Here is a 27,935-nt window from a genome sequence, read left to right as displayed (position 1 = left end):
ATCTCTTTTTGTCTTCTAATATGAAATATTTTTACTTATAGGAAAAACATTAAAAATAATTTTTAAAAATTCCTGCTCACACCACCTAGATTTTTAAAATATTAGCATTTTACCATATTTACTTTAGATTATTCCTTTTCTTCCTTTCTGCTTTCATCCATCTATTCTTTTTTTTTAATTTTACTTTAAGTTCTGGGATACATGTGCAGAATGTGCAGGTTTGTTACATAGGTATACATGTGCCATGGTGGTTTGCTGCATCTATCAACCCATCATCTAGGTTTTAAGCCCCACATGCATTAGGTATTTGTCCTAATGTTCTCCCTTCCTTTGCCCCCCGCCCCCACAACAGGCCTCGGTGTGTGATGTTCCCCTCTCTGTGTCCATGTGTTCTCACTGTTCAACTCCCACCTATGAGTGAGAACACATGGTGTTTGGTTTTTCTGTTCCTATGTTAGTTTGCTGAGAATGATGGTTTCCAGCTGCATCCATGTCCCTGCAAAGGACATGAACTCATTCTTTTTTATGGCTGCATAGTATTCCATGGTGTATATGTTCCATATTTTCTTTAGTCTATCAGTGATGGGTACAACAATCCAAATTCTTAATGGACAAGAGACTCAAATAGATACTTTATTAAGAGCTAATAGTCACATTAAAAAGTACTCAACATCTTTAGCCATCAAGAAAATACACATTAAAACCACAATGAGATACCATTTCACACCAGATGAATGGCTAAAATCAAAAGGACTGAAAACAGAATATTGGTGAGGAAGTGGAGAAACCAGATCTCTCATACACTGTTGGTTGGAGTATAAAATGTCACACCCACTTTGGAAATAAACTTTTGGCTGTTTCCTATAAAGTTAAACAAAAATCTGCCCTATGGCCCAGCAATTTCACTCCTAGATATCCTCTAAGAGAAATGAAAACATATGTCCACAAAAAATACTTATAAATGAATGCTCCAAGCCTTATTCATAATAACCAAAAACTGGTTATTGTCTATCAAAAGGAGAATGACCAAACAAATTATGGTATACTCAAACATGAACTCCTACTCAACAATAAAAAATGAACTACCAATACAGACAAGAATATGAATGAATCTCAAAAGCATTATACTTCTAAGATGTCAGAAGAAATAAGGTTTCCATTTTTATAATATCCAATTACAAGATAGTGAATCCATGATGCCAGATGTCAGAAAAAGACTATCTGTGGGCACAGAAGGAACAGAGCAGGAGAAAACTTTCTTGGGTGATGAAAACATTCTATATCACATTTAGAATGGGGGTTATCTAAACGTACACAACTATCAAAACCTATCATGCTAAACACTTAAGAGCTGTGCATTTTAACGTACATTAATTGTGCTGCAATTTAAAAAGACAAGTCCGTTCAGTTTATTTATTCAATAAACATTTGTTGAGTCTCTATCTACTCTGTGGCAGACACTGTACTAGTCCCAAGAATTCAAAGATGAAAAAACCATGGTACTGACCTCAAATAAGTTTAGTCCCAGTGAAGCTTGGTTTACTTGAGGAGACAAACATATAAACAATTATAGCACAATGAGCTAGAGACAGAATGTTAAAGGACCTCAGAAGAAGGGTACCTACTTTCTATCAGGGAAGACTTCTTATAACAGATGGCAGCTATGTTTTAAAATGATGGACAAGAATTAACTAACTTAAATGGAGAAAAAAATCCAAGCAGAAAGGACAAGATCAGAAATGGTACAGTGGCAGGACATAAAATACCATGTACATAAGAGACCCACAAGCAAGTTGATCTTGTTAGAGCATAAACTACTGGAGAGGTAGGAGCAAAAATGGATGCCACAAAGAAACAAGAGGCTATGCATACCTTTGTAAGACAGACTTCATCCTGTAGGTGACAAAAGATCTAAAGATTAGACAACCTTTGTAGATAACTCATTCTAACACCTATAGAAAAGACAGATTTGAGACAGTAAGCAAGAAGACCAATCAGGAGGCTACTCTCAAGAATAAAGGCCTGAAGTAGAAAAATATTTAGAAGGTAAAATTGGCAGGTCTGATTCTTAATTTAGATATGAGTGAATAGGAAAAAGAAAAAAATGACTCATGAATGGTGAGATGAGTGTACTACCTCTAAAACAAGAGTGTAAAGAGAAGAAGAACTTGGGAGATGGAGGGGAAGAGAAGTACAGTGAGAGGCATGAGGAGTTCGAGGTGCCCCTGGGATACCTAGTTCGAATTGTGAGAGTATTTCATATATAAGGCTGTATTTTGAAGTTCAGGCCCAGAAAGATTTAGGAATCATCAGTATATAAAAATTAGTTTAAATCGGCCGGTGTGGCGGCTCACACCTGTAATCCCAACACTTTGGGAGGCCGAGGCAGGTGGATCACCTGAAGTCAGGAGTTCAAGATTAGCCTGGCCAACATGGTGAAACTCCACCTCTACTAAACATACAAAAATTAGCTGAGCATGGTGGCAGGAGCCTGTAATCCCAGCTACTCAGGAGGCTGAGGCAAGAGAATCACTTGAATCCAGGAGGCAAAGGCTGCAGTGAGCTGGGATAGCCTCCAGCCTGGGCAACAGAGTGAGACTCCATCTCAAAAAAAAAAAAATGAAATTAGTTTAAATCATGAAAGCAAATGAGACTGGGTCAAGTACAATGGCTCACACCTGTAATCCGAGCACTTTGGGAGGCTGAGGCAGGAGAATCCCTTTGAGGCCAGGAGTTTCAGACCAGCCTGGACAACATAGCAAGAGCCCATCTCTACTAAAATAAAAAATTGGCCATGTGGGGTGGTGTGTGCCTGTACTCCTAGCTACTTGGGAGGCTGAGGTGGGTTTATCACTTGACCCAAGGAGATTGAGGCTGCAGTGAGCTATGATTATGCCACTGTACTCCAGCCTGGGCAGCAGAATAAGACCTGGACTCAAAAAAAAAAAAAAAAAGAGAGAGAGAGAGACTGATCAGTTAAAGTCAGAAGAACAAGAAAGTGGACCAAAGATAGAACTTTGTTAGTACCAATAAGGAAACTAAGAAAAGCCAGGGAAAGGTACGATAAGAATATCATAAAAAGACAACGAATGATGAGAAAGGAATGAAGAGAACAAGAACAAGATGAGGAGAACAGTGTTAGGGGAGACAAGGAATAGTTAATTTTAAGACACTATGTCTTAACAGTGAATTCCAAGATAGACATAAACCGTCCAAAGTAACAGAGCCAGTAAGGAAAAATTTGAAAGATATCTCACAACTGGAAAGTCACTGGTACTTTAGCAAAAGCATTTCAGCAGTGTGGAAGAAGCACAAGCCAGACTGTAGCAGACAGCCCAAACAAACAGTAGGTATAAGTAAGACTAATGCAAACAAATGTGCACATGAACACAGTCATACATGTGCTAAACATTACAACAACAAGAAAAGGCATTCGTAAAATATTTTCTTAAAAAAGGAAACTCAGATTTTGGAGAAAAAAAGTCTTGCTTAATAAATATCTACTTGGTAAATGAATGTTTTAAATACAGCTTCATTCACATACTGCTTTGGAAATAGCACTAAGAATGGAATTAGTAGTTGACCATATCAGCTCAACTGATCATGGGAAAGGTAAGAGCAAGTATTACCATCTTTCAATAATCACTGTTTTGTAAATCTGTTCTTAAAACTTCCTTAGTTAAAAAAAAATCTCATTAGAAATTTAGACTAAGAACTATATTATGAGTACTTCCACATCTTCCTCTAAAAATCTTTACACTTTACACTTAGAGAAACCTTAATTATTGAAAAGAGTCAGTGAAATCATAAAGTGGATCATTTTTGCCATGATTTGATATTGTACCATGTTAAATCTAAAATCAATATCTTATCAACTTCCAAAACCAATTTTTGAGCCATCCAACAAAGTTATTAATTCTTAAGCAAAGGGTATTTTAAAATGTCCAACATTAACACTAATAAACATTATTAACTGATTCTATTTTTAAATAGGGGAAGGAGACAAGTCAAGGACACTGACGGCCAACCAGAGTTCTCCCTTTCTTCACTTTTCCTTAAGAAAAAGATATATTGATGAAGTTTGTCTCTAAAGAATGTTTTTCCGTAAATTGTCTTTGCCTGAGCCTTGATCTCTTCACCCATCCTTGAAATAAAGGCCAGAACTATCTTTGTAAACTTGGCAAATCTGATCTTTTCATGGCTCTTATTTAAAACTCAATAAATCTCTGGACATGGTAGTTCCCGGAAGATCCATCAAGGCATCTGTACAAAGCTTGCCCATTTGAGAAAAGAAAGCAATTTTATTTGCATACATCTTACAATTTGATATTAATCATGTTTTACAGAAAAATTAATGTACTCTTCAAAATTCTCATATTCTTTAAGTGTGTGAATGAGTTATAAAGATTGCATTGGTCTGTTTAGTTAGCTAACATTGAGGGCCTAGTTTTCCCAATAATGGCATTTGCCTATTATTGCTTACATTTGTTAAATGAGTATGTTTGCTTATTACCAATATGTTAATTATAGTCCTGATACACCAAAGTGGTTGGATGAAGCGTAAAGATTCTGATGAAATAGTAATGTAATCAGAATAATATAATCAGATAATAAAATAATAATATAATCAGAATAACATCAAAAATGAAAATTGTGCACTGGATCCCAGTTAATATGAATGTCCACAGAGTGGAATTGGTAATTCTCAAAGTTTCAGAACACAAATCTAAAAAGGAAAAATATGAATGAGAATGGCAATGAATATTGTAAAACAGGATCTCATTAGGCCCTTCATGCCTAGTTCCCTAAACACTGTTATAAAACATCAATCTTGGTCAAATCAACACATGAATTTTTTTTTCATAAGTTCAATTTCTTATATAAAATAATCAGTATGCTGATGACCAATCAGTTTAATTTAAATATGATTGGCTACCAAATATATTTTGATATCTAAGAAAAAACTCCTCCTATATTTTACTCAAGACTGATGTGTTTTAACAGGTTTTTCAACCTCATATTCACTCTTTTCCCTCTGTTTAAGCAGTACTGATTTTATTTTTTAAAAACAAAAACAGAAAAAAAAAAAAACACTGTCTGTTGTCTAGGTATTCTACAGAATCCAAAAGTTGTCCAAGTGTGATAGGAATGCTCAATTGAAACCAATGAAGGATTTCTATCTGCCCTAGGATATAATGGAAAGTTCTATTAAAATTAGTAGACCATTTCAAAACACCTGATAACTCTGTATTTGACAAAAAGCCCCCACTGCAAGTACTGACACATTCCTATCAAATAGTTAGGATTTACTAATTTATGAGGCAGCCCCATTCATACTAGTCACTACAAATAAGGATAAGAACAAGGATTGTGGTTTTCTTGGCAAGTTATTTTTGACAAATTCTGGTACCAATAGCATATACTACTTGTTCCAACTTCAGTTTTTTCTAAGTAATAAAGAATTAATATATCTATTTTACTAATTACTTAGGGCAGAGATTGGCTAACTTTTCCTGTAAAGAACCAGATAGTAAATATTGCAGGCTTTCCTACAATATTTGATTTCTGTCACAACTACTCTTTGCTCCTGTAGCACAAAAGCAGCTACAGACAGTAGGTGTATGAGTGGTTCTGGCTGTGTTCTACTAAAATGTTATTTACAAAAACTGGTAGCAGGCCAGATTTGGCCCACTGGTCATAGTCTGCCAACTCCTTAGGATAAAGCTATATAATCTTTCTTTCTTCAAAAACTAGACGTAAAAGACATGTCCTTCTCTCAAAAAAAATGTATTTGGACTTAAAAAAACGTACATTGTCTCACAAATTTACATATTGCACAACTGGTTCCACACATTTAATTTTTGAGGAGGGCAACACATTATTCTTTAAGTGAAATCCTTATTTATAAAAATATAAGGCAAATACTTAATAACAATGCAACATTTCAACAAGAATATGAAAATACCTCCCTTCAGCTGAGACTTAAGTTCATGTCCATATTAAGAGACTGAATATTGACAGTTTCCTCTCTCAAATTTCTATTCTTCCTGTACAAGTGAAATAATGTAATATTTTATGAAATATTCTACCTGTACCTTTTATCTTTAATTTGAGACACTAATATTTATAAGATTATAAAATGCTAATGGTATGATATATATATTTGAGATTAAAAATCCATGAGATATAAAGATTTTATCTTTATGGAAGTAACACTCTCACAGGCTATATAAGGTAATCTAAAATAGAGTAAAGGGCATCAACTTTTTCCAAAGGTGACACAAGATCAGAAATTCATGTGTGCAAGTAACATGAATGTATTTAACTGACAACACTAATTTAAGTGAGTCCAGTCTTGACATACAATAGCAAGAACATTAACTATTTACTGGGCATTCAGCATATGCCAAGCAGTATTCTAAGCACTTGGTGTGTATTAACTTATTAATCCTCCTAACAATACTATGAAGTAGGTATAATATTGACACCATTTTATAGATAAGCAAACTGAGACATGAGCAGTTAAGAAATGTGCCCAAGGTTATAGCTAATCTGTGGCAGAACCAGGACTGATCTCAGCTCAGGAGAACTGGTCTTCAAGAGCCCATGCTCGTAAACATCAGCCACACAGCTTCTCAAGCAGATATATATCTAACTGAATATAAAAGGTACATGGCAGTGTTTTTGTAACTATTTTCTTTTTCTCAGTAATCTCTCACAATAATTCAGTTTTGTGATGAAATTCTAATTAATTATAATTAACTAATTCTAATATAAATGTTTATTCAAAATCATTTACACATCTCAGTTTCAAACACAAAGTGATTCAAGCTTTTGGGCCCATTCCTTGGCAGCATTTTCACATGCTAACTTCCTGTTGACCTATTAGTTCATATATATTGGGTACTTAGGCAAAAAAAAAAAAATTGGGGGTACAGGGATACTGCAGGGAATACCAGGCAGGCCATAACAGCAAAAAGCAAGTTGAAAACAACAAAAACATTCAGTCAAACATGAGCCCGTATTTCAACTTTTAAAGTACGCATCTTAGATATGTAGAGATCTATAATCATATTTTATATATACTTTTGCTTAAAGCATTACTTTAAGCAAATGTTTAAGAATAATGATAAACAATTTAATTTACACATGAAATGAAAGCTACTGCGATAAGGTAAACCATTTTAAAAGACCACTAACAGTCCAATTCAATTTTATTTTCCATGAAAACATGTCAAGGCAAGAATAATAACAAAAAAAATCAAGCAGTTGGCCAATATAATGGCCCAGATAAGTTTCATAACACCAATTCAAAACAAATACTAATTAATAACTAAAAGTATAAGAAAATTACAAAATACATAAAAAGAAGGCATCATTTCATTAAAAAAAGCATCCATTTCTTGATGTGTCATACTAGTTATCAGCATGATTAAACCAACAAGGCTTGTAATCCCTTTTTATAAGCAAATACAGTCCATACTACCTACTATTATAGAATGCCATATAATGTAGGGGAAAGGGCTTTTCAAGCTGAAAAGTCCTTACAAACATAAGATTATCACTAAAAATAAGTGATATCACTAAATATTTTTTAAAAAGTGGAAGAATATTAAGTAAACTAAATCAAAAAGTATCAAAGGCCAAAAAAATAGAGCCTCATTTACTCACACAATTCACTCAAATTTACCATAAGCTGAACAATATCACTGAATGAAAAATTCAAATATGTCAAATATGACCTACTTCAAGTGTGGTTCATGGATTAATGCCAATCCACAAACTCTGTTACTGTCACATGATTGGATATGTACAGAAACTTTTGGAGCAATCTCACACTGCCACAAGGTTTTATAGTTTATAAGATTTAACTAGTTGTTTGAGAGTCACTGAGCTAGGCCACAGTTCTCAGAATCTCTTTCAGGTAGATGTCAGATTAAAGTTCTTAGAAACCAAGGATATGATGTCTCTTCCTCAGGGAACTGACTCTATGGCTCTCTGCTCTTCTTCCCATTCCAGCTAGGGAAACCCAAATTTGCCAGCTACTCTGCTATGACCATGAAGACAATGACAATACCCTAGAGTGTTGCTCCTCAAACCTTAATGTGCAAAAGAATCACTTTAATGTACAATAAGATTCTTTAATAAGAATCTTACTAAAATTAAGATGCTGGTGAGGTTTGAGATTCTACACTTCTAACAAGCTACCAGGTGATGTCAATGCTGCTGGTCTGTGGACCACACTTGGAGTAGCAAGGGGTGAGGGGACATCAAAGCAATAAGATGAAAGGAACCTGGGTCCTTAAATGACAGCACAAAGCAGAACTGTCTAACTATTCTGGGTTGTTTTGTGACCAAAAAAAAAGAAAAACCAAAAAAAACCTATGTTCTCCAGGCTTCTCTTACATCAGCCTAGCCTTCAACCTAATTAAGGCAGGGCATTTTTTTTAAGCATTAGAAAAATGTAGCTCAGGCCAGTTTTGTATTTAATCTTTGGCATTTTGCTTAAAATAATATCAAAATAAATGCTTATTCACATAAGTAGAAACTGGTAAAAATGTCAAGGCTCTGTTGCACTTTCAAGATAATCAAACTTCAGTAGGCACACCATAATTTCTGTCATGTATTATTTAAGTATTAAGTCCATTCTAATTACCCTGTAACTGTAAAAGTATATACCACTACACTGCACTCTTTTCTTCATGAATTTTTAATTCAACTTGTTAAACTCTCAATTTGTTAAGAAACTACATCTAATTATATGACAGTGTCTTTTAATTGTGAACTATCACAGCTAACTAAGTCTTTATAACTAGTAGAAAATTTAATGAGTGCTATGGCAGGTGTCTGTGTTGCAAAGAGCAGCTAGATATGTTTATTAACAAAGTTAAATATTTTGGGTGGCCATTTTGCACTAACAACAATGTAAACACAGGCACAAAAATGGTCACTGAAATTTCATGGTATTGTACAGCCATTATGTTTTTAATATACGCATATAAAAACTTTCATTATGTATCAACTTTACCAGGGAAACATCTAATTAATATGTTTATAAAGACTTTTGATGAATGAGTAATTAAACAGGGAAAAAACATAAAACCAAAGCAAAAAATCCACAACCAGAAAAGGCAGTCAAAAAATTTATCAGCAACAACCAAAATAAGGGAAAACGTACATCCAGCTCTTGCACAACTTCAAAATGTAACAACCAAAGAAGATTCTCATGTAGCCTGAGAACTAACCCTACCCTATCCATCCCTAAGAAGCAAAACTGAGGAAAGAAGTCAAATCAAAACGATCCTCTTTTTTCTTCAAAGAAGAAATTTTCGCCCTTTCCCTTCTCCCTTCTCCCTTCCTCTCCCTTCTCCCTCTCCCTCTCCCTCTCCCTACGGCCCACGGTCTCCCTCTCCCTCTCTTTCCACCGTCTCCCTCTGATGCCGAGCTGAAGCTGGACTGTACTGCTGCCATCTCGGCTCACTGCAACCTCCCTGCCTGATTCTCCTGCCTCAGCCTGCCGAGTGCCTGCGATTACAGGCGCACGCCGCCACGCCTGACTGGTTTTCGTACTTTTTTGGTGGAGACGGGGTTTCGCTGTGTTGGCCGGGCTGGTCTCCAGCTCCTAACCGCAAGTGATCCGCCAGCCTCGGCCTCCTGAGGTGCCGCGATTGCAGACGGAGTCTGGTTCACTCAGTGCTCAATGGTGCCCAGGCTGGAGTGCAGTGGCGTGATCTCGGCTCGCTACAACCTCCACCTCCCAGCCGCCTGCCTTGGCCTCCCAAAGTGCCGAGATTGCAGCCTCTGCCCGGCCGCCACCCCGTCTGGGAAGTGAGGAGCGTCTCTGCCTGGCCGCCCATCGTCTGGGACGTGAGGAGCCCCTCTGCCTGGCTGCCCAGTCTGGAAAGTGAGGAGCGTCTCTGCCCGGCCGCCATCCCATCTAAGGAAGTGAGGAGCGCCTCTTCCCGGCCGCCATCCCATCTAGGAAGTGAGGAGCGTCTCTGCCCGGCCACCCACCGCCTGAGATGTGGGGAGCGCCTCTGCCCCGCCACCCCATCTGGGATGTGAGGAGCGCCTCTGCCCGGCCGCGACCCCGTCTGGGAGGTGAAGAGCGTCTCTGCCCGGCCGCCCCATCTGAGAAGTGAGGAGACCCTCCGCCTGGCAACCGTCCTGTCTGAGAAGTGAGGAGCCCCTCCGCCCAGCAGCCGCCCCGTCTGAGAAGTGAGGAGCGTCTCCGCCCGGCAGCCACCCCGTCCGGGAGGGAGGTGGGGGTCAGCCCCCGCCAGGCCAGCCGCCCCGTCCGGGAGGGAGGTGGGGGGGTCAGCCCCCTGCCCGGCCAGCTGCCCCGTCCGGGAGGTGAGGGGCGCCTCTGCCCAGCCGCCCCTACTGGGATGTGAGGAGCCCCTCTGCCCGGCCACCACCCCGTCTGGGAGGTGTACCCAACAGCTCATTGAGAATGGGCCAGGATGACAATGGCGGTTTTGTGGAATAGAAAGGGGGGAAAGGTGGGGAAAAGACTGAGAAATCGGATGGTTGCCGTGTCTGTGTAGAAAGAAGTAGTCATGGGAGACTTTTCATTTTGTTCTGTACCAAGAAAAATTCTTCTGCCTTGGGATCCTGTTGATCGGTGACCTTACCCCCAACCCTGTGCTCTCTGAAACATGTGCTGTGTCCACTCAGGGTTAAATGGATTAAGGGCGGTGCAAGATGTGCTTTGTTAAACAGATGCTGGAAGGCAGCATGCTCGTTAAGAATCATCACCACTCCCTAATCTCAAGTACCCAGGGACACAAAACACTGCGGAAGGCCGCAGGGTCCTCTGCCTAGGAAAACCAGAGACCTTTGTTCACTTGTTTATCTGCTGACCTTCCCTCCACTATTGTCCTATGACCCTGCCAACTCCCCCTCTGCGAGAAACACCCAAGAATGATCAATAAAAAAAAAGAAAAAGAAAAAAAAAAAAACGATCCTGAGAAATCTCATTATTACTCAAATTAGAACATACTAAGAGAATCAGCAGGCAGCCTAGAGAAAAGATCGTGGCCAATTCCTAGGAGTAGAGGCCCCTGAATATCAACTTGCACTCTCAGCACAGACACAAAGCGTTGCCAGTACTTGCCATTCTGAGTACAGTGAACTGAGCAAGGATACTGAGGAGCCCATTTTACATGCTTTATGTCCTAACAGTAACACATACACGTCCTTTTTGGTGCTCATAATTGCAAGATAACAAGAGTAAACTCTGTTTAGCAGAGTCCTCAGGTAAAACCCCAGTGGACTTGAACTCTATGACAACTTAGACTGCAAGATACCTAGATTCCTACTTCTTTGCCTCATTAAAGGCCCTAGCATGAAATATAATTTCATCATCTTAACTCCTTTCTAACTGAATGTACTAGACCATTTTCATGCTACTGATAAAGGCATACCCAAGACTAGGAAGAAAAAGAGGTTTAACAGGACTTACAGTTCCACATGGCTGGGGAGGCCTCAGAATCATGGTGGGAGGTGAAAGGCACTTCTTTCATGGTGATGGCAAGAGAAAAATGAGGAAGAAGCAAAAGCAGAAACCCTTGATAAACCCATCAGATCTTCTGAGACTTATTCACTATCATGAGACTAGCACAGGAAAGACTGGCCCCCATGATTCAATTACCTCCCCCTGGGTCCCTCCCACAACACATGGGAATTCTGGGAGATACAACTCAAGTAGAGGTTTGGGTGGAGACACAGCCAAACCACATCATTCCAACCCTGGCCCCTCCAAATCTCATGTCCTCACATTTCAAAACCAATCATGCCTTCCCAACAGTCCACCAAAGTCTTAACTCATTTCAGTATTAACCCAAAGTCCACAGTCCAAAGTCTCATCTGAGACAAGGCAAGTCCCTTCCACCTATGAGCCTGTACAATCAAAAGCAAGCTAGTTACTTCCTAGAGACAATGAGGATACAGGTATTGGGTAAATACAGCTGTTCCAAATGGGTGAGGTTGGCCAAAACAAAGGGGTTACAGGGCCCATGCAAGTCTGAAATCCAGTGGGACAGTCAAATTTTAAAGCTCCAAAATCATCTCTTTTGACTCCAGGTCTCACATCCAGGTCACACTGATGCAAGAGGTGGGTTTCCATGGTCTTGGACAGCTCTGCCCTTGTGGCTTTGCAGGATACAGCCTTCCTCCCAGCTGCTTTCACGGGCTGGTGTTGAATGTCTGCAGCTTTTCCAGGTGCACAGTGCAAGCTGTCAGTGGCTCTACCATTCTGAAGTCTGGAGGACGGTGGCCTTCTCACAGCTCTACTAGGCAATGCCCCAGTAGGGACTCTGTGTGGGGGCTCCAACCCCACATTTCCCTTCTGCACTACACTAACAGAGGTTCTCCATGAGGGCTCTATCCCAGCAGCAAACTTTTGCCTGGGCATCCAGGCATTTCCATACATCCTCTGAAATCTAGGTAGAGATTCTCAAACCTGAATTCTTGACTTTGTGCCCCCACAGGCTCAACACCACATGGAAGCTGCCAAGGCTTGTGGCTTCCACCCTCTGAAGCCACAGCCCAAGCTATATGTTGGCCCCTTTCAGCCAAGGCTGGAGTGGCTGGGACATAGGGCACCAAGTCCCTAGGCTGCACACAGCACAGGGACCCTGGGCCCAGCCCACAAAGCCACTTTTTCCTCCTGGACCTCCAGGCCTGTGATGAGAGGGGCTACTGTGAAGATCTCTGACATGGCTGGAGAGACATTTTCTCCACGGTCTTGGGGTTTAACATTAGGATCCTTGCTACTTAAGCAAATTTCTGGCGCTGGCTTGAATTTCTCCCTAGAAAATGGGTTTTTCTTTTCTATCACAGTCATGCTGCAAATTTTCCAAACTTTTGTGCTCTGTTTCCCTTTTAAAACAGAATGCTTTTAACAGCACCCAAGTCACTTTTTGAATGCTCTGCTGCTTAGAAATTTCTTCTGCTAGATACCTTAAATCATTTCTCTCAAGTGCAAAGTTCCACAAATCTCTAGGGCAGGGGCAAAATGTTGCCAGTCTCCTTGCTAAAACATAACAAGAGTCACCCAGTTCCCAACAAGTTCCTCATCTCCACCTGAGACCACCTCAGCCTGGATCTTATTGTCCATATCACTATCAGCATTTTGGGCAAAGCTATTCAACAAGTCTCTAGGAAGTTCCAAACTTTCCCACATTTTCCTGTCTTCTTCTAAGCCCTCCAAACTGTTCCAACCTCTGCCTGTTACCCAGTTCTAAAGCTGCTTCCACATTTTTGGGTATCTTTTCAGCAATGCCCCACTCTACTGGTACTAATTTACTATATTAGTTCTTTTTCATGCTGCTGATAAAGACATACCTGGGACTGGGAAGAAAAAGAGGTTTAATTGGACTTACAGTTCCACATGGCTGGGGAGGCCTCAGAATCATGGCGGGAGGTGAAAGGCACTTTTTACATGGCATTGGCAAGAGAAAATGAAGAAGAAGCAAAAGTGGAAACCCCTGATAAACCCATCAGACCTCCTGAGACTTATTTGGACTTACAGTTCCACATGGGTGGGGAGGCCTCAGAATCATGGCGGGAAGGGAAAGGCACTTCTTACATGGCAGTGGCAAGAGAAAATGAGGAAGAAACAAAAGCGGAAACCCCTGAAAAACCCATCAGATCTCACGAGACGTATTCACTATCACAAGAATAGCATGGGAAAGACCGGCCCCCATGATTCAATTACCTCCCGCTGGGTCCCTCCCACAACACATGGGAATTCTGGGAGAAACAATTCAAGTTGAGATTTGGGTGGGAACACAGCCACACCATATCACTGAAGTACTAAGCTGTAAGCAATTCTGAAATATCAAAAAGAAAAGAATTTGTCGCTATCTCATAAAACATCAAATGTGAAAGAAATAGTTCTGAAAACAGTTTCTACTAATATTACCTTGAAACAGAACATTTCAAAGACCCTAAAGAGACAGCTGGTTGTCTCAGGCAAAGAAATGTTACCAACATATTTCAAAATTTTCTTCTAACTAAATACAAACATATACCTTTAAGTGTATTATCTTCATTATCACTAGTTATATCTCTTAACAGTTGAATTCTATAAACAAGGTAGAAAATATCAACAAATAGAGAAAGCTTTCTATAACAGGCTATTTCCTGCATTTCTGAGGAGATCACATTTTTCATAACATTTTGTTTAAATTTCACAACATTCATTTCAGAAATAACAATTTTCTACTCTATAAAAAGCTTGAAGAAGTTTCATGTCCCTTGAGGACACAAAAGCAAAATGATGAATGATACCAAGACCAACTAAGATGAGAGTAACATTCATTCCACAAGTATTTAAGTGTCTACTGTGCACCTTACATCGTGCTAAATGCTTGGAATACTACAAAAATATGAAGACTTGATCTCTCCCTTACAGAAGCTTACAAAGTCATAAGGCATCAATCAAACTATCAATGTTATGGACACCTAAACTTAACATATGTCCCTATTTCTCTCTCAAAACAAAGCTTGAACTGAGTCAATTCCAAATTCATTATAAAATACTGGCTTAATTTATTTAGCAAGTTTTTCCATCAATACTTACATTTATTATTTCACATTAGGTATTTTACAAAATCCACCTTTATTAATTTTTAAACTCTTCATGGTCCCACTTAGAAATTTAATAAAATAAAATTTTTTTTTCTTAACATCTTCATGTAATATCCATGACAGACTGCCTTCTGAAAAGCTGCAGATAAATTTTATTTGTATTTTATATATTCAGAGGAATTTGGGGAAAGATTGTGGGGAATTTTTTAAAAGACTTTCAGATATCTAAATTTATAAAGAATGTTTTAAAAGGTGCTCTGAGTCTCCAATATCAGCAAGTCAATAAACTAACACTGACCATATCAAATAGTCTTATCAAAGAACTCCAAAAGATATGTCCATTTTCTGTTCTTAGAAAACTCAATGACTTTATAATGCATTCTAAGGCTTCTTCCCCTAACTAGCAGGTCCTTAAAGGCTAATTCTCCTCTAAAAATGCTAAAATTTCTCAGTACTTGAACCTAGCCTCTTATTCAAAGCTTGGTTCTTACATCAGTACTGTCCAACAAATATAATGTCCACATATGTAATTTTAAATTGTCTTGTAGCCATATTTTAAAAAGTAAAAACAGGTGAAATTAATTTAATAATTGTTTTAACAAAATATATTTTAAAGTATGATCAATATAAAAATTACTGAGATCCTTACACTCATTTTTAGTACTGTCTTCCAAATTCAGTGTGTATTTTACATTTACAGCACATCTGAATTTAGACTAGACATATTTCAAGTGATCAGTAGCCATATTTGTCTAATGTCCACCATACCGGACAGCTGCAGCCTTAGATGATCTTATCCATGCACCATTTCAATCACCACCTATACTGGAATGACTCCAAATTTATCTCTAGCCCAGTCTTCTCTTCTGAGTGCAAGATTGGTATTTCCTAATGCCTAACATCTTATTTTAGATGACTTAAAGGGACCTCACACTCAAGTAATGACCAACTTAACTCATGACCCAACCCCCAAAAATGCGACCATCTTCTAACAGTCCCTAACTGAATTATAATTGATTTGAGGATACAAGTCCAAAACCTAGAAATCAAGCCTTTAACAACTCCTGTGTCACATTCATGTCCAATCCGTCAAAAAGTCCTGTCCATTTACCTTCCAAATATCTGTCAAGTCGATCTGCTGCTCTCTATCTCAACCATCACCATCTATTCCATAGTCCTGCCCAGCTCCATTTTCTTCAGTCCAAGGATACTTCAAAACCATGATGTTATTCCCACCATAACCCTCACATCATGATTAAAACTATTCAACTGATTCCTATTGCCTTCAAAATAAAAATAAATCCTAACATGGCCAACAAGGTCCAAGCTATGTGACCTGTCCCTAGGTAGCTCCTAATTCCATCTCACTACACTGTCCCTCTGTCTTGCCCTCTAGCCACCCAGGTCCTTCAGATGTTTGTATTCACCATGGTCCCTAGTGCTCTATGACTTTTGCAGATGCTGTGCTCCCCTCACTTAGTCTGTTACCACTCATTCTCCAGATCTCAGGGTAGCATTCTCTGACCACCATGAAAACACGAATTCCCCTTTAGTAATTCTGCTATTCTCTGACCACCATGAAAAGGCTAATTCCCCCTTAGTATGTGCATTTGGAATGATGTCTCTTCTCCTCTCTAGTATTCTTTATAGATGCAGCATGTTTGAATATGTAATTAATGGGTTTTTTTCTATAAGACTATATCTGACTATACTAAGAAAGTGCCTGCCACAATATGGTGTTTAAGAATTATTTGTTGAGGCTGGACACTGTGGCTCACATCTGTAATCCCAAGACTCTGGGAGGCCAGGACAGGTAGATCACTTGAGGTCAGGAGTTCAAGACCAGCCTGGCCAACATGGTGAAACCCTGTCTCTAATAGTCCTTTTTCATGCTGCTGATAAAGACATACCTGAGACTGGGCAATTTACAAAAGAAAGACATTTATTGGACTTAACAGTTCCACATGGCTGGGGAGGCCTCACAATCATGGCAGATGGCAAAGAGGGGCAAGTCACATCTTATGTGAATGGCGGCAGGCAAAAAGAGAGCTTGTGTAGGGCACCTCCCATTTTTAAAACCATCAGATCTTGTGAGACCCATTCACTATCACGAGAACAGCATGGGAAAGACCTGTCCCCATAATTCAATCATCTCCCACCAGGTCCTTCCCACAACACGTGGGAATTATGGGAGCTACAAGATGAGATCTGGGTGAGGACGCAGAACCAAACCATATCAACTAAGAATACAAAAATTAGCTGGGTGTGGTGGTGGGCACCTGTAATCCCAGCTACTCAGGAGGCTGAGGCAGAAGAATCTCTTGAACCTGGGAGGTGGAGGTTACAGTGAGCCAAGATCATGCCACTGCACTCCAGCCTGGGCAACAGAGTGAGACTCTGTCTCAAAAAGCAAACAAACCAACAACAACAACAAAAACGAATTATTTGTTGAATGAGTGCATTGATGAATGTGCCTTGTTTTTTCCTTAGCCAAATATCAGAAGACACAATATTTAAAGAAAACATATAGAGTGCCTTGTTTTTTCCTTAGCCAAAGAGCACAAGACATGATATTTAAAGAAGACATATACAAAAACCTTGCTTATACATCATCAGTACTGGAAAGGCTTCCAACCTTCCCAAGTCTGGGTTAACTGCTCTCAGATGTGTTTCAACAAAATCTTGCAAGTAAAATAACAGTGTATATCACGTTTAAATTCTGCCTGTCTTGTACATCATAGCTCAGCAACACAGTGCTTTGTGTACAGGAGGTATAAATATTTACTAAATGTATTTCAGTGCACATATTATTGTATAGAGTTACATATTTCTCTGTATATGCCTTACTTGTTATTGTAAAGATATTATAATTCAAGAGCACTACACTGCTATTTGTCTCTACTTTTAAGGCCATAAAATTGTACTACATGTGAAAAGTACATACACACACTCACATCCATCCAATAGAGATGTGAATCCTATTGGAGTTCCAGTGCTATGGTACATATAGGCTCTCTGTCTATGCAGTTCTTTCCTCCTTTTGTCCATCACCAACCTGTTTCTTTTCTGCTATCAGTGTCTTTGATTTCACACCCTTCTTAATACTTTACATTATTACCATACATTTTTGCCCCATCTTGTTTGCTTTTCTTTGTTGTGCTATGACTTCACAAGTGTTTCTCCAATTTTTACATGAAAATTTCTGGGCATTCAGTATTCTTCTTCCAAAATTTATCTGGCAATACTGTTCTTCGGCTACTTCTATATCCTAGACCTTTCAGAAAGAATGAATTTCTGGACTGATGGCACTTAACTGAAACATGATAAGTCAAAATGCCAATATTCTTTTGTCGAAAGGAGAAAACATAAGCCAAAAAAGTTGATATAGTCATATTTTTATGGTTCTTAAAATGTTACTATGCAATTTTAGTTGATTTAGCAAATGCTGCTGTATCAAAGGAGAAAATTATTTTCAACCTGCCGAGGTAGCAAGTTTCTTTTTATACCCCCTTTATGCTTAAGGCAGTCAAGTCTACAGGCTGTTGAAACTAGATTTATAGGTTAGTCACCAAAAAAAAAAAAAAAAAAAAAATCACTGCAAACAGCACCTTGAAACCTGAACACTTGCACAGTTTAACAGAACATCCAGTCATTTTTCGCAGTTTACAGTATCAGTAGAAGCTGTAAAGCAATATGTAACATATTTTGAGACAGAAAGTCAGCAAGGCTTTAATTTTAATTTCACAAACAATATAAGCCAAAGAGATAGTTACAAATGTTCATTAAAGAAATAGAAAATATTTCAAAATAGAAGGATGTCTCCAATTAGCTCCACTAAAATCTGATTAAAAAGCAATTGGCTAGCCAGGCATGGTGGCGCATGCCTGTAATCCTACCTACTTGGGAGGCTGAGGCAGAAGAATTGCTTGAACCTGGGAGGTGGAGGTTGCGATGAACCAAGATCGCGCCATTGCACTCTAGCCTGGGCAACAAGAGTGAAACTCCGTCTCAAAAAAAAAAAAAAAAAAGCAAATGATTTCCTCTAATGTTCTTCAGCATCTAAAAAAGTATTTTAATGATTTGAATCCTTTCCAAAAGAGTATACCAAGCTATTTACATCTGCCTGTCTTGTACATGTGACTTACTTTAAAGGCCATGAAGCATGGTAATTAAAGGTATATCATAATTCTAGATTTTAAAAACCCTGCACTTAATATTAAACCTTATAAAGAACTACCAATATTCTCTACAAATATTTACCTATTTCTAAGAGATGTACTGGAATGGTGAGGGAGCAAATTCTAATACCCTCTTATTATATGCATAAACTCATATTTTATGTCTATTACCACTAGTATAAGAAGGTGTAATTACATTACTGCTACTGCAGAGGTTGTACTGATGCTGCTACACAATGTTTCTCATCTGAAGAGTGAGATCATTCACCAGCAATCTCCTGGAAAAAAGGTGTGTCTCTAAGAAAACTAGAACCAAACAAACAAAGGCACAGCAGTGGCTGCAGGCTGGGCATCTGAATTTCTTAGTCATGATCATTAATGTGTTTGAGAAGAAGCCTCTATGTAATGGAATGTGAAAAGAAGCCCTTCATCTGTGGACAGGTCAAAAACTAGGAATTAGAAATTCCAGCAAAATATCCTGAAGTTGTTCCACATCTTTGTAGTAGCTATCTTCAAAGTAATGTGGAATAGAGTGGGCCCTTGAATACAAGAGTGCAATAATCACTTTATAACCTATACTGTCATTATGCTTCTTATCTTTTCTATTTATCCCATGGTTGTTTTCCAGTTCTACATTTTGATAAAGACCTTAATAAGCTGTAGCCTTTCTTAGTTGTTCAAAGGTGAAATGAAGGGAAAGGAGTTATGTATGCACTTGGGCCAGAAGATGTTAGCATGGTGATAGCACCAATAATCAAATGGAGATAACCCCAAAGGGGAAAGTGAAATTCAAGAGGTAAGAAGGAGACCTTTGTTTATCCTCTCCATCCCATCTCTGCCCTCAAAACAAACAGACAAAACAAAACCTGGAGTACTCCATGGCTAACACTTGGATGTTAGAAAACTGGGCTTCCTAAGACTACATGTTCTTTCAGAACAAAATGGAAATGCTATTTCATATGCTACCTTAAAGGGTCTTCAACTCAAACTACTGGGTAAAAGAAGCAAAGACACACAATATAGTGTCCCCCTTTTTCAGATACAGTCATCCCTCAGTATCCATAAGGGATTGGTCCCAGGGCCCCTACAGATAACAAAGTCTACTGATGCTCAAGTCCCTGACACAAAATAGTGTAGTGTAGTATTTGCATATAACCTACACACATCCTCCTGCATACTTGAAATCATCTCTAGACTACTTAAAATACCTAATACAGTGTAAATGCTATGTAAAGTTATATTTTATTTTTTATTCATATTATTTTTGTTGTTGTATTGTTATTTTTTTTATTTTTCCAAATATTTTAGATCTGTGACTGGTTGAATCCAAGGATGCAGAACCCACAGATATGGAGGGCCAACTGTATTCTTAAACCTCAAAAAATACAGAATTTACCAGATTTTCAGATAAGCCTAGTACGCAATTAGTTGATTCACTGCAAGGCAAAGATTTATTTGATTCTAATAGGATCACCCCTCAGAATAAGCCCTTTATCTTTCCTGGACTAGGAAAGTAAATTTACACACCACAAAATGCTTCAACCCAATTTTCAATTTTTAAATGTGTCACTTTTGATCAATAATTTAAATTAGATGCGGTCACTTCTGTTAATTTTTGGTGGAAATGAGTACTGAATCTTTATTCTAGACATCTGGGATCTATTCTTGGTTCTGCCATTTATAACTCTGAGCAAATTATTGAAACTCTCTGAGCTTCAGTTTCTTCATATGCACAAAGAGAGAGTTAAGCTATGCAACATTAATTCCATGGAAGACACTTTTTTTTTTTTTTTTTTTTTTTTTTTGAGACAGAGTCTTGCTCTGTCGCCCAGGATGGAGTGCAATGGTGTGATCTCGACTCACTGCAACCTCCGCCTCCTGGGTTCAAGCGATTCTCCTGCCTCAGCCTCACCAAGTAGCTGGGATTACAGGAGCCTGCCACCACGCCTGGCTAATTTTTTTGTATTTTTAGTAGAGACGGGGTTTCACCATTTTTGCCAGGCTGGTCTCCAATCCTGACCACCCGCCTTAGCCTCCCAAAGTGCTGGGATTACAGGCATGAGCCACCACTGCGCCCAGCCAGAAGATACATTTTCAAAAACAAAAACACAACTGATTAGGTACCCCGTGACAGGTTTCTGTTAAAAACAAACAAACAAAGGAGGAGATGGAAGAGAAAAATTCAAAATGTCCAGAGATCAACCTTTTGAATCTTTCTCCTGTGAGTAGAATTTTATATTTCCACTCACAGTGATCAGGGATATCATCCTAAAGGAGAATGAACCTCTGAAGAGAGAAAACAAAAATGCAGAGTGAGTAAAATTGTTATCTAGATAAATTCAGAGTCAAATTTCTTCTCCCCATGAAGTTATTCCATGCATATAATTAAGCCTTACAAGGTACCATTTAGTGCATTATTTAAACATAATCACTACTCTGTAGAAAGCCCTGGAACATTCAAGTTCAAATCAGCAAAATCTAATAGTTTGTGTGCTACTGGCCATTGAAGAACAAAAATTATTTTAAGTCCGCCAGGTAGCTACTTTTGAAGTTATATTTTAAAATACTGATTTTTATAGGGGTTCTAATGAAGATTAAAACCTTAAGAAGGAAAAAAACTGCGCTTAAAAATAATGTAAACTTGAACAGATTGGTCTACATAGATCTTCTGTACCCTGCTGAAGATCACATTTTCAGAACTGTAAACTTTTCAGCACTAAATATTTCCCTAATCTGCTATTTTAGGTGAAGCCTATAGAACAGAGTTAACAATAGTGTTTCCATGTTTTAGCATCTACTTCTTTTTAGCTTCTACAAGTAACTAAGTACATAGATTTGAATACTAAGAAAAATGGTTTGTCAGTGACAGTAACAGAGAACCCCAAGTGTAAGAGCAAACTCAGGATATAAGAACTAAAATGAGTTGGTGAAAGCCCTTCAGTCAGAAATTTTCCTTCCAGTGCTCTTTTCTGCCTTTAAACCTTTGTGATTCTAAATTTTAACATAGTAAGTCCTCAATTAAAGACCTAGTAGAAGCCACCTGAAAGCCTAGGAGATCCTCATGCCTAGTCTGTTCAAGACCTAGCAGGAATTACATGAAACTCACAATTCCTAGAAAGATAGTGTTATTAGCCCCGCAGATTACTACTGCCTTTATGAGTCACTGCCATACAGAAGCAGCACAGACAGGTGGGAGAAACATAAACAGTTAAGTTGCAATACAAAGTAGCAAATGCTACAATATAACATTGCTGAAGATTTATAACAATATAACGAAGCAGGGTGGGACTCTACCTAAGCTTCTGCAGAGGCCCTGCCCAGAGAATTCTGACTGGCAGGGGCATTCCAAGGTCAACTGTATTAGACTTTACAGAGAACCTACAATCTGGTGCACTTCTTGACAATCCAGATAAGGAGAAAAATAAGACTCACTTCCCTGCCCTGGAAAAGCATAAGAGGCCAGAGAAAACAAAGTCAACATGTGTTCGGGACCTAAAAAATGAGACTAATCTTTCCAAAGGAGGCGGGGTCATGTTGGAAAGCAGTAAAATACTGAGTTTGTAAATGAAAATATTACTAGTGTGAAGGATCAACGCTCAACCTAATGAGAAATGGGGAGAAAGGCAAATGAAAGAGCGATCCAAGATTATTCAGGACACCCTTGTGGGTAAAAAAACTGAAAGAAGAGATTCCTATTGAACAGAAACAAAACTGAAGACAGTGAGTTTTTAACTCTACAATCTTTTACGCCCATGCTGTTCTACGAAAAAACTGTAACAACAATAACGCATAAGCGTTAAAGGAACCAGGCCCAGAGCCAGGCCCTCTGTGCTCAACATTCAACTGCACCACTTTCTAGCTATGTCATTTTGGGAAAGTTACTTAACAGCTCTTTGCCTCAGTCTCCTCACCTGTAAAATGGGGTGTATAATAACACAAGTGCCTTTAAAACCAGGAGGGGCTTCTTCAAAGCACAGTTGTGATTATATCCCTCTACTGATCAAAAACTTTATTCACAAAATCAAATCCACATCTTTCACGAACCATATAGATCTTGTGTAGGTTCTGCAAAACAATAAGCGCTTCCCTGTCTCATCTCCAGCAGCTCTGTGCTAGAAAGCCTTTTCCTTACCATCTTTCCAAGTCCACTTTAGGAAAGTAACTCTCCCTCCCATTCCACAGTGCACTCATCTGTTCCTCTGTACGTACGGTTTACCACTATTCCCCCTGGTTTTGTTTGGTCTTTTAATGCCTCACTCTTTCTCCTAAAGCAGTAATTGCAGAGAGCCGTTGCAAATCTTTTTCATCCCCGTTCCTACCCTTCGTCCCAGAATGTGCCTGTGCAAGCCTGGGAAAAGCGTTACTGAATTAAACGGGATGATTACAACCGTAATGGCCGCAATTCCAGAAACTGCCTAATTTCGCATAATTTTGTATTGCTTTCAAATCCTGAAAATCTTGACACGAAAGGCCTCTTAAAATCAGAACACCATCCTTTCAAGAAAAGTTCTACCGAGCACCCCCACGAGTTGACATTGCGGTCATTCTTAGCTCCAGAAGTTGTGTGTGTGCCGCGGAGGGCAGATTCACACTGGTCCACACTGTACTTTGAAATAAGGGACAAGAAGAGGCGGCTCCGGCCGCAGCGCGGGCTGTGCTCTGCCCTGCCCTCAACTTCCTATGGGCCCGCGGGCTCCGGCCGCGTTCGTCCCTCTTCGCCGCACTTCGTTCCCAGCCCTCGCCTCCCCTGATCCCGCCGCAGAAACACCCCCTCCCCGGAGAAGCGGCGCGGACGGCGCTGCAGGTCCTCCCCGGCGCTCCGCTCGGCCGGGGTCTGGGCCGCCACCCGCCCGGCTCGCGGCCCCCGGCCTCTCCCCAGGCCCGCCGCCCGGGGCCCAGGCCGCCGCCGCCGCCGCCGCCTCGAGGGGACCTAGGGGAACTCGCAGGGCTCCGCGTGGCGCCGGGGGCGGAGCCGGCCCGGAGGGCCCGGGGAGAGGCCGGGGGCGGACGACAGCCTCCGCCTACCCCGACACGCACCCCGCCGCCCCCAACCCAACCTCCTTGGGGCCCCGGCCCGCACCCGCGGCCCGGCAGCCGGCGGGACTCGCCACTTACCAACCCGCCTGGGACAACGCCGCGTCGGCCACCTGGGCCATGGTAGCTGCTTAGGCCGGGGGTGGTGGGGGGCTGGGGTGGGGGTGGTGGGGAGGCCTCCTACTTGAGACCCCCCCCTTAAAAAAAAAAAAAGAAAAGAAAAGAAAAAACTCCTCTGGTCGGCTCTGCAACTGGGCATGCTCAGTGCGGCCGGCGCTTCCGCGTGCGGGTTCCGCTCGCCGCGTTTTCTGAGCGGCCGTAGGGGCCGGCCTGGTGTGGGGCTCCCAGGCTGCGGAGCTCCGGGACCTGATCCACCAAACACCGGCTGGCGGCTGGAGTCAGGACGGTCCAGGGACTTTGCCTCTTCCCCGAAGGCTTTTACTTGTTTTGGGGGGCGCTTTTCTGAGTTGCACACCTTGGAAAGTCGCGAGGAGGTTCTTCGTAGAGCAAAAGTGTGGCGTTTGCAGCGCCCACAGGCGGCCACCTCAGAGAGGGCAGGATAAGGCCTGAGGAGACTGACGGGTTGGCTGCGAGGGAACGCGTCCAGGACTGCGCTAAAGAGGTCACGTTGCGGGCAGCAAAACTCAGAGGTGTCCCCAGCCCATTCTGCACAAAAGTTTACTTTCTTATAAACACTCGTTCCCTTCACCTCGCCTTTTGGTCCGCCCGGACGCAAAGAAAAAATGCAGCTCAGGATTGAGTCCCCGCGGGCAGATCGAGTTGCCCAAGTCGGACACCACAGTGAAAATGCCCTGGTCAGCCCAAGAAAACCTGCTTTTAGGGGAAATGGGGCAGTTGTGTCAGTGCTTGTTTTTCCTGTTGCCCTCCCCCTGGGACCATCCGTGTCCCAGCGCGGCCCTGCCACCTTGGCTCTGTACTGCCAGATCCGGCAACCACAGCCGCTTCCCTGCCGATGCCCTTCGCCCGCGCTGTAGACGGCTGGGGCGCAGGGTGGGTCCCTGAGTGGGCATGCGCGCCGCCGTCGCCGAGCGCACGGCGGACGCTGCCGCGGGATTGGGCGTCCGTGACTCACGCTGGCCAATCAGAGAGGAACAGGCGGAAGGGTACGCGGGCCGAAGAGGCGCTCCCTAAAAGTTTGCTCCACCTTCTTGGTCTTTCACCTCTGCGGCGTCCCGTATTGCGGGGAAAAAGGCTTCTAAGGGGCAGCGTCCCCATCTGCCAGGTCAGGGGAAGAAGACTGTTAGGAACTTAACCCCTATCTCCGCCGCTTGCCGCTGCCCCTGCTTCTAAGGGCATCGTCAAAAACAGACTTGGAGCAGAGACTGCGGAACTGGGCAGAGGCGCTCTTGGGATTGGGGAGGAAATTGGCAGTTACGGAAGGAAGGGGATAATTGCCCTGGGTGGAGCTAAAATTCCTTAATACAGATTTTTCTCATTTCAGCTGGGGTATTCCGTTTGGTCTTCCCAAAAGTCATAGTTATAAAATCGCGATGCTTTCGTTAGATGGAATGCTATTGAGATTTGCTCCCAAGCATATTGTTGAGATAATTTTAGATCAGAAGTAGCTCCATCCTGTTCGCTGCAATGTGCAGTAGTATGCAGTGTTTAAGTCATACGTATGCTACAGGTATATTTCAATTTATAGTCATCGGCCATCATATACAGGAGCCAGGAATAGATATGCCATTTTAAAGGTAAATAGATGACTCAAAAATAAATTGCCAATAATTTTTATTGGCGGTTAGAATTTTCTGTTACCAATTATTTACATTTTTCAGTTAGTGTAACCTGTTAACTATGAAAATATGTTGTACCAATCATCAGAATTTCTCACTGGTTATAAAGTCATTTGTTCTCACATGTCGTGTGATTCAGTAAGGATTTACCACTGCATGGTCCTTACAATAGTAAAGTACTCCACCAAACGCTAAATTCTCTTAAAGAATGGGTTTTTTACTGGAGAAATGTGGGACAACATGAGCATCCAAAAAATGGTGACAATAATTGATGAAACACATTGTATTTCTTCGGAGTGCCACCAAAAATAAAAGGAAGGAGGACAAAACCTTTTCTTTCAGAGGAATACAAGATAGTAAATGTAGAACAAATGATAGAATTAGAAAAATCACAGTTTTCCAAGTCAACCACAATTGATTGAGGAAAATTTATCAGAAGATACTAAAAGCCACAGGGTAAAAGACTAGGAGTACAGGATCTTCACATGGTCTCAAAGTTTCAAGCCATAACTTATTTATTACAGAAGGGAAAATGTAGCTTTACCTTTAAAAAAAAAAATCACTGCCTTAAGAGATCAAAGCTAGAATCACTAATAATGGGACAATCTAATGTATTCTGCTTACTGATGTAATGCAACTAGACATACACATCACTTAAGAAGTATTCTTGCCAAAATTGTTTAACCTGAGTTTAACCAAGCTTCTGGACAGTTGGTCCTAAACCAACCCCCACACCCCCAAATCCATTTAGCAATGTCTGGGTTTTCACAGTCTGAGTAGGTAGGAGTGTTGTTATGCATCTCATGGGATGCAGCAGGAATGCTGCTAAACATCCTACAAAGCACAGGACATCGCTAACTCCAAAGAATGATATGGCCCAGAATGTCAGTAATGCTAAGGTCTAGATGTAAGAAGAAATGTAAAGGACGTATAGGTGATATTTGAGCAAGTTAAACATGAAGACGCAGGCACATAAATCCACAATGAGGCATATTCTCCTCTGGCCTAGACTGTTAAAATGTAATTTAAGACTTTTTTTTTTTTTGAGACGGGAGTCTCGCTCTGCCGCCCAGGCTGGAGTGCAGTGGCACGATCTCGGCTCACTGCAACCTCCGCCTCCCGGTTCAAGCGATTCTCCTGCCTCAGCTTCCCGAGTAGCTGGGACTACAGGAGCCTGCTACTGCGCCTGGCTAATTTTTTGTATTTTTAGTAAAGACCGGGTTTCTCCGTATTTGCCAGGATGGTCTGGATCTTGTAACCTCGTGATCCGCACGCCTCGCCTCCCAAAGTGCTGGGATTACAGGCGTGAGCCACCTCGCCCGGCCAGAAATAATTATTTAGAAAAAAAAAAAAGGCTGGGCGCAGGGGCTCACGCCTGTAATCCCAGCACTTTGGGAGGCCGAGGCGGGCGGATCACGAGATCGGAAGATCGAAACCATCCTGGCTAACACGGTGAAACCCCGACTCCACTAAAAATACAAAAAAAAAAAAATTAGCCGGGCGCGGTGGCAGGCTCCTGTAGTCCCAGTTGCTCCGGAGGCTGAGGCAGGAGAATGGCGGGAACCCGGGAGGCCAAGCTGGCAGTGAGCCGAGATCGCGCCATTGCACTCCAGCCTAGGCGACAGAGCGAGACTCTGTCTCAAAAAAAAAAAAAATTATTATTTCAGATTTAAGAGATGCAAGAGACATGAAAACAAAATTCAATCCTGGATCTAAAAAATAAATGAAAAAAATAATTACTGGTGGCCAATTGCAGAAATTTGAATCTGGACTGGATATTGGATAGTATAATGGAATATGGTTTTCTTAAATGTGATAATGTTATTGTCCTTAAATTGAGAATTTTATGTCAAAACATTTATGGATGAAGAAGAATTGGATCTACAAGTTATTTGCAAATGAGTAAGAGAAATACATTTGTAAAATATATAAAACATATAAACATTGATACATGTATATAGGTAAGAAAGAGAAAGGAGGCTGAGGCAGGAGAGTCGCTTGAACCCAGGTGGCGGAAGTTGCAGTGAGCCCAGATCGCGCCACTGCACTCCAGCCTGGCGACAGAGCGGGCCTCCGTCTCAAAAAAAAAAAAAAAAAGGAAAAAAGAGAAAGGAGGTAAATATGGCAAAATATTAAAAATGGGTGAATCAGTTGGAGGAGGGTCCACATGTTTACTTTTTTTCTCTAGGTTTGAAATTTTCCAAAATAAAAAGAAGCGTGGATTACACTAATTTCACATCAAAATTTTAAATTGGAATTATGTTCTGTATAGATAATTTAGTGCCATGAAAAATGGTAATAGCTAACTAGATAAAATGAATTTCCATTTTTAATTAGATAAATCATTGATTTACAGAAAATAGAAAGTCTA

The 27,935-nt window shown here is 40.7% G+C and overlaps 1 protein-coding gene across 11 annotated transcripts in view; it reads right to left on the bottom strand.

Annotated features, from left to right (window-relative positions):
* Positions 1 to 25,181, bottom strand: part of TDRD3 (tudor domain containing 3) — a 181,674-nt gene extending 156,493 nt beyond the window's left edge. For 2 of the 11 annotated variants that reach the window (XM_008950652.5, XM_003825323.6), the window contains exon 1: positions 23,889 to 25,181. In XM_008950652.5, the coding sequence (XP_008948900.4) occupies positions 23,889 to 23,929 (41 nt within the window). In that variant the 5' untranslated portion in view covers positions 23,930 to 25,181. Of the gene's footprint in view, positions 1 to 11,464; positions 11,514 to 18,495; positions 23,562 to 23,888 lie in introns of those variants that run through there. The other 9 variants (XM_063595787.1, XM_063595788.1, XM_063595790.1 and 6 more) reach the window with 7 other exon arrangements.
* Positions 25,182 to 27,935: the final 2,754 nt, after the last annotated feature.

The sequence above is a fragment of the Pan paniscus genome, chromosome 14 (assembly GCF_029289425.2).
Source record: "Pan paniscus chromosome 14, NHGRI_mPanPan1-v2.0_pri, whole genome shotgun sequence".
NCBI lineage: Eukaryota > Metazoa > Chordata > Mammalia > Primates > Hominidae > Pan > Pan paniscus.
This window is presented reverse-complemented; position numbering and strand designations above follow the sequence as displayed.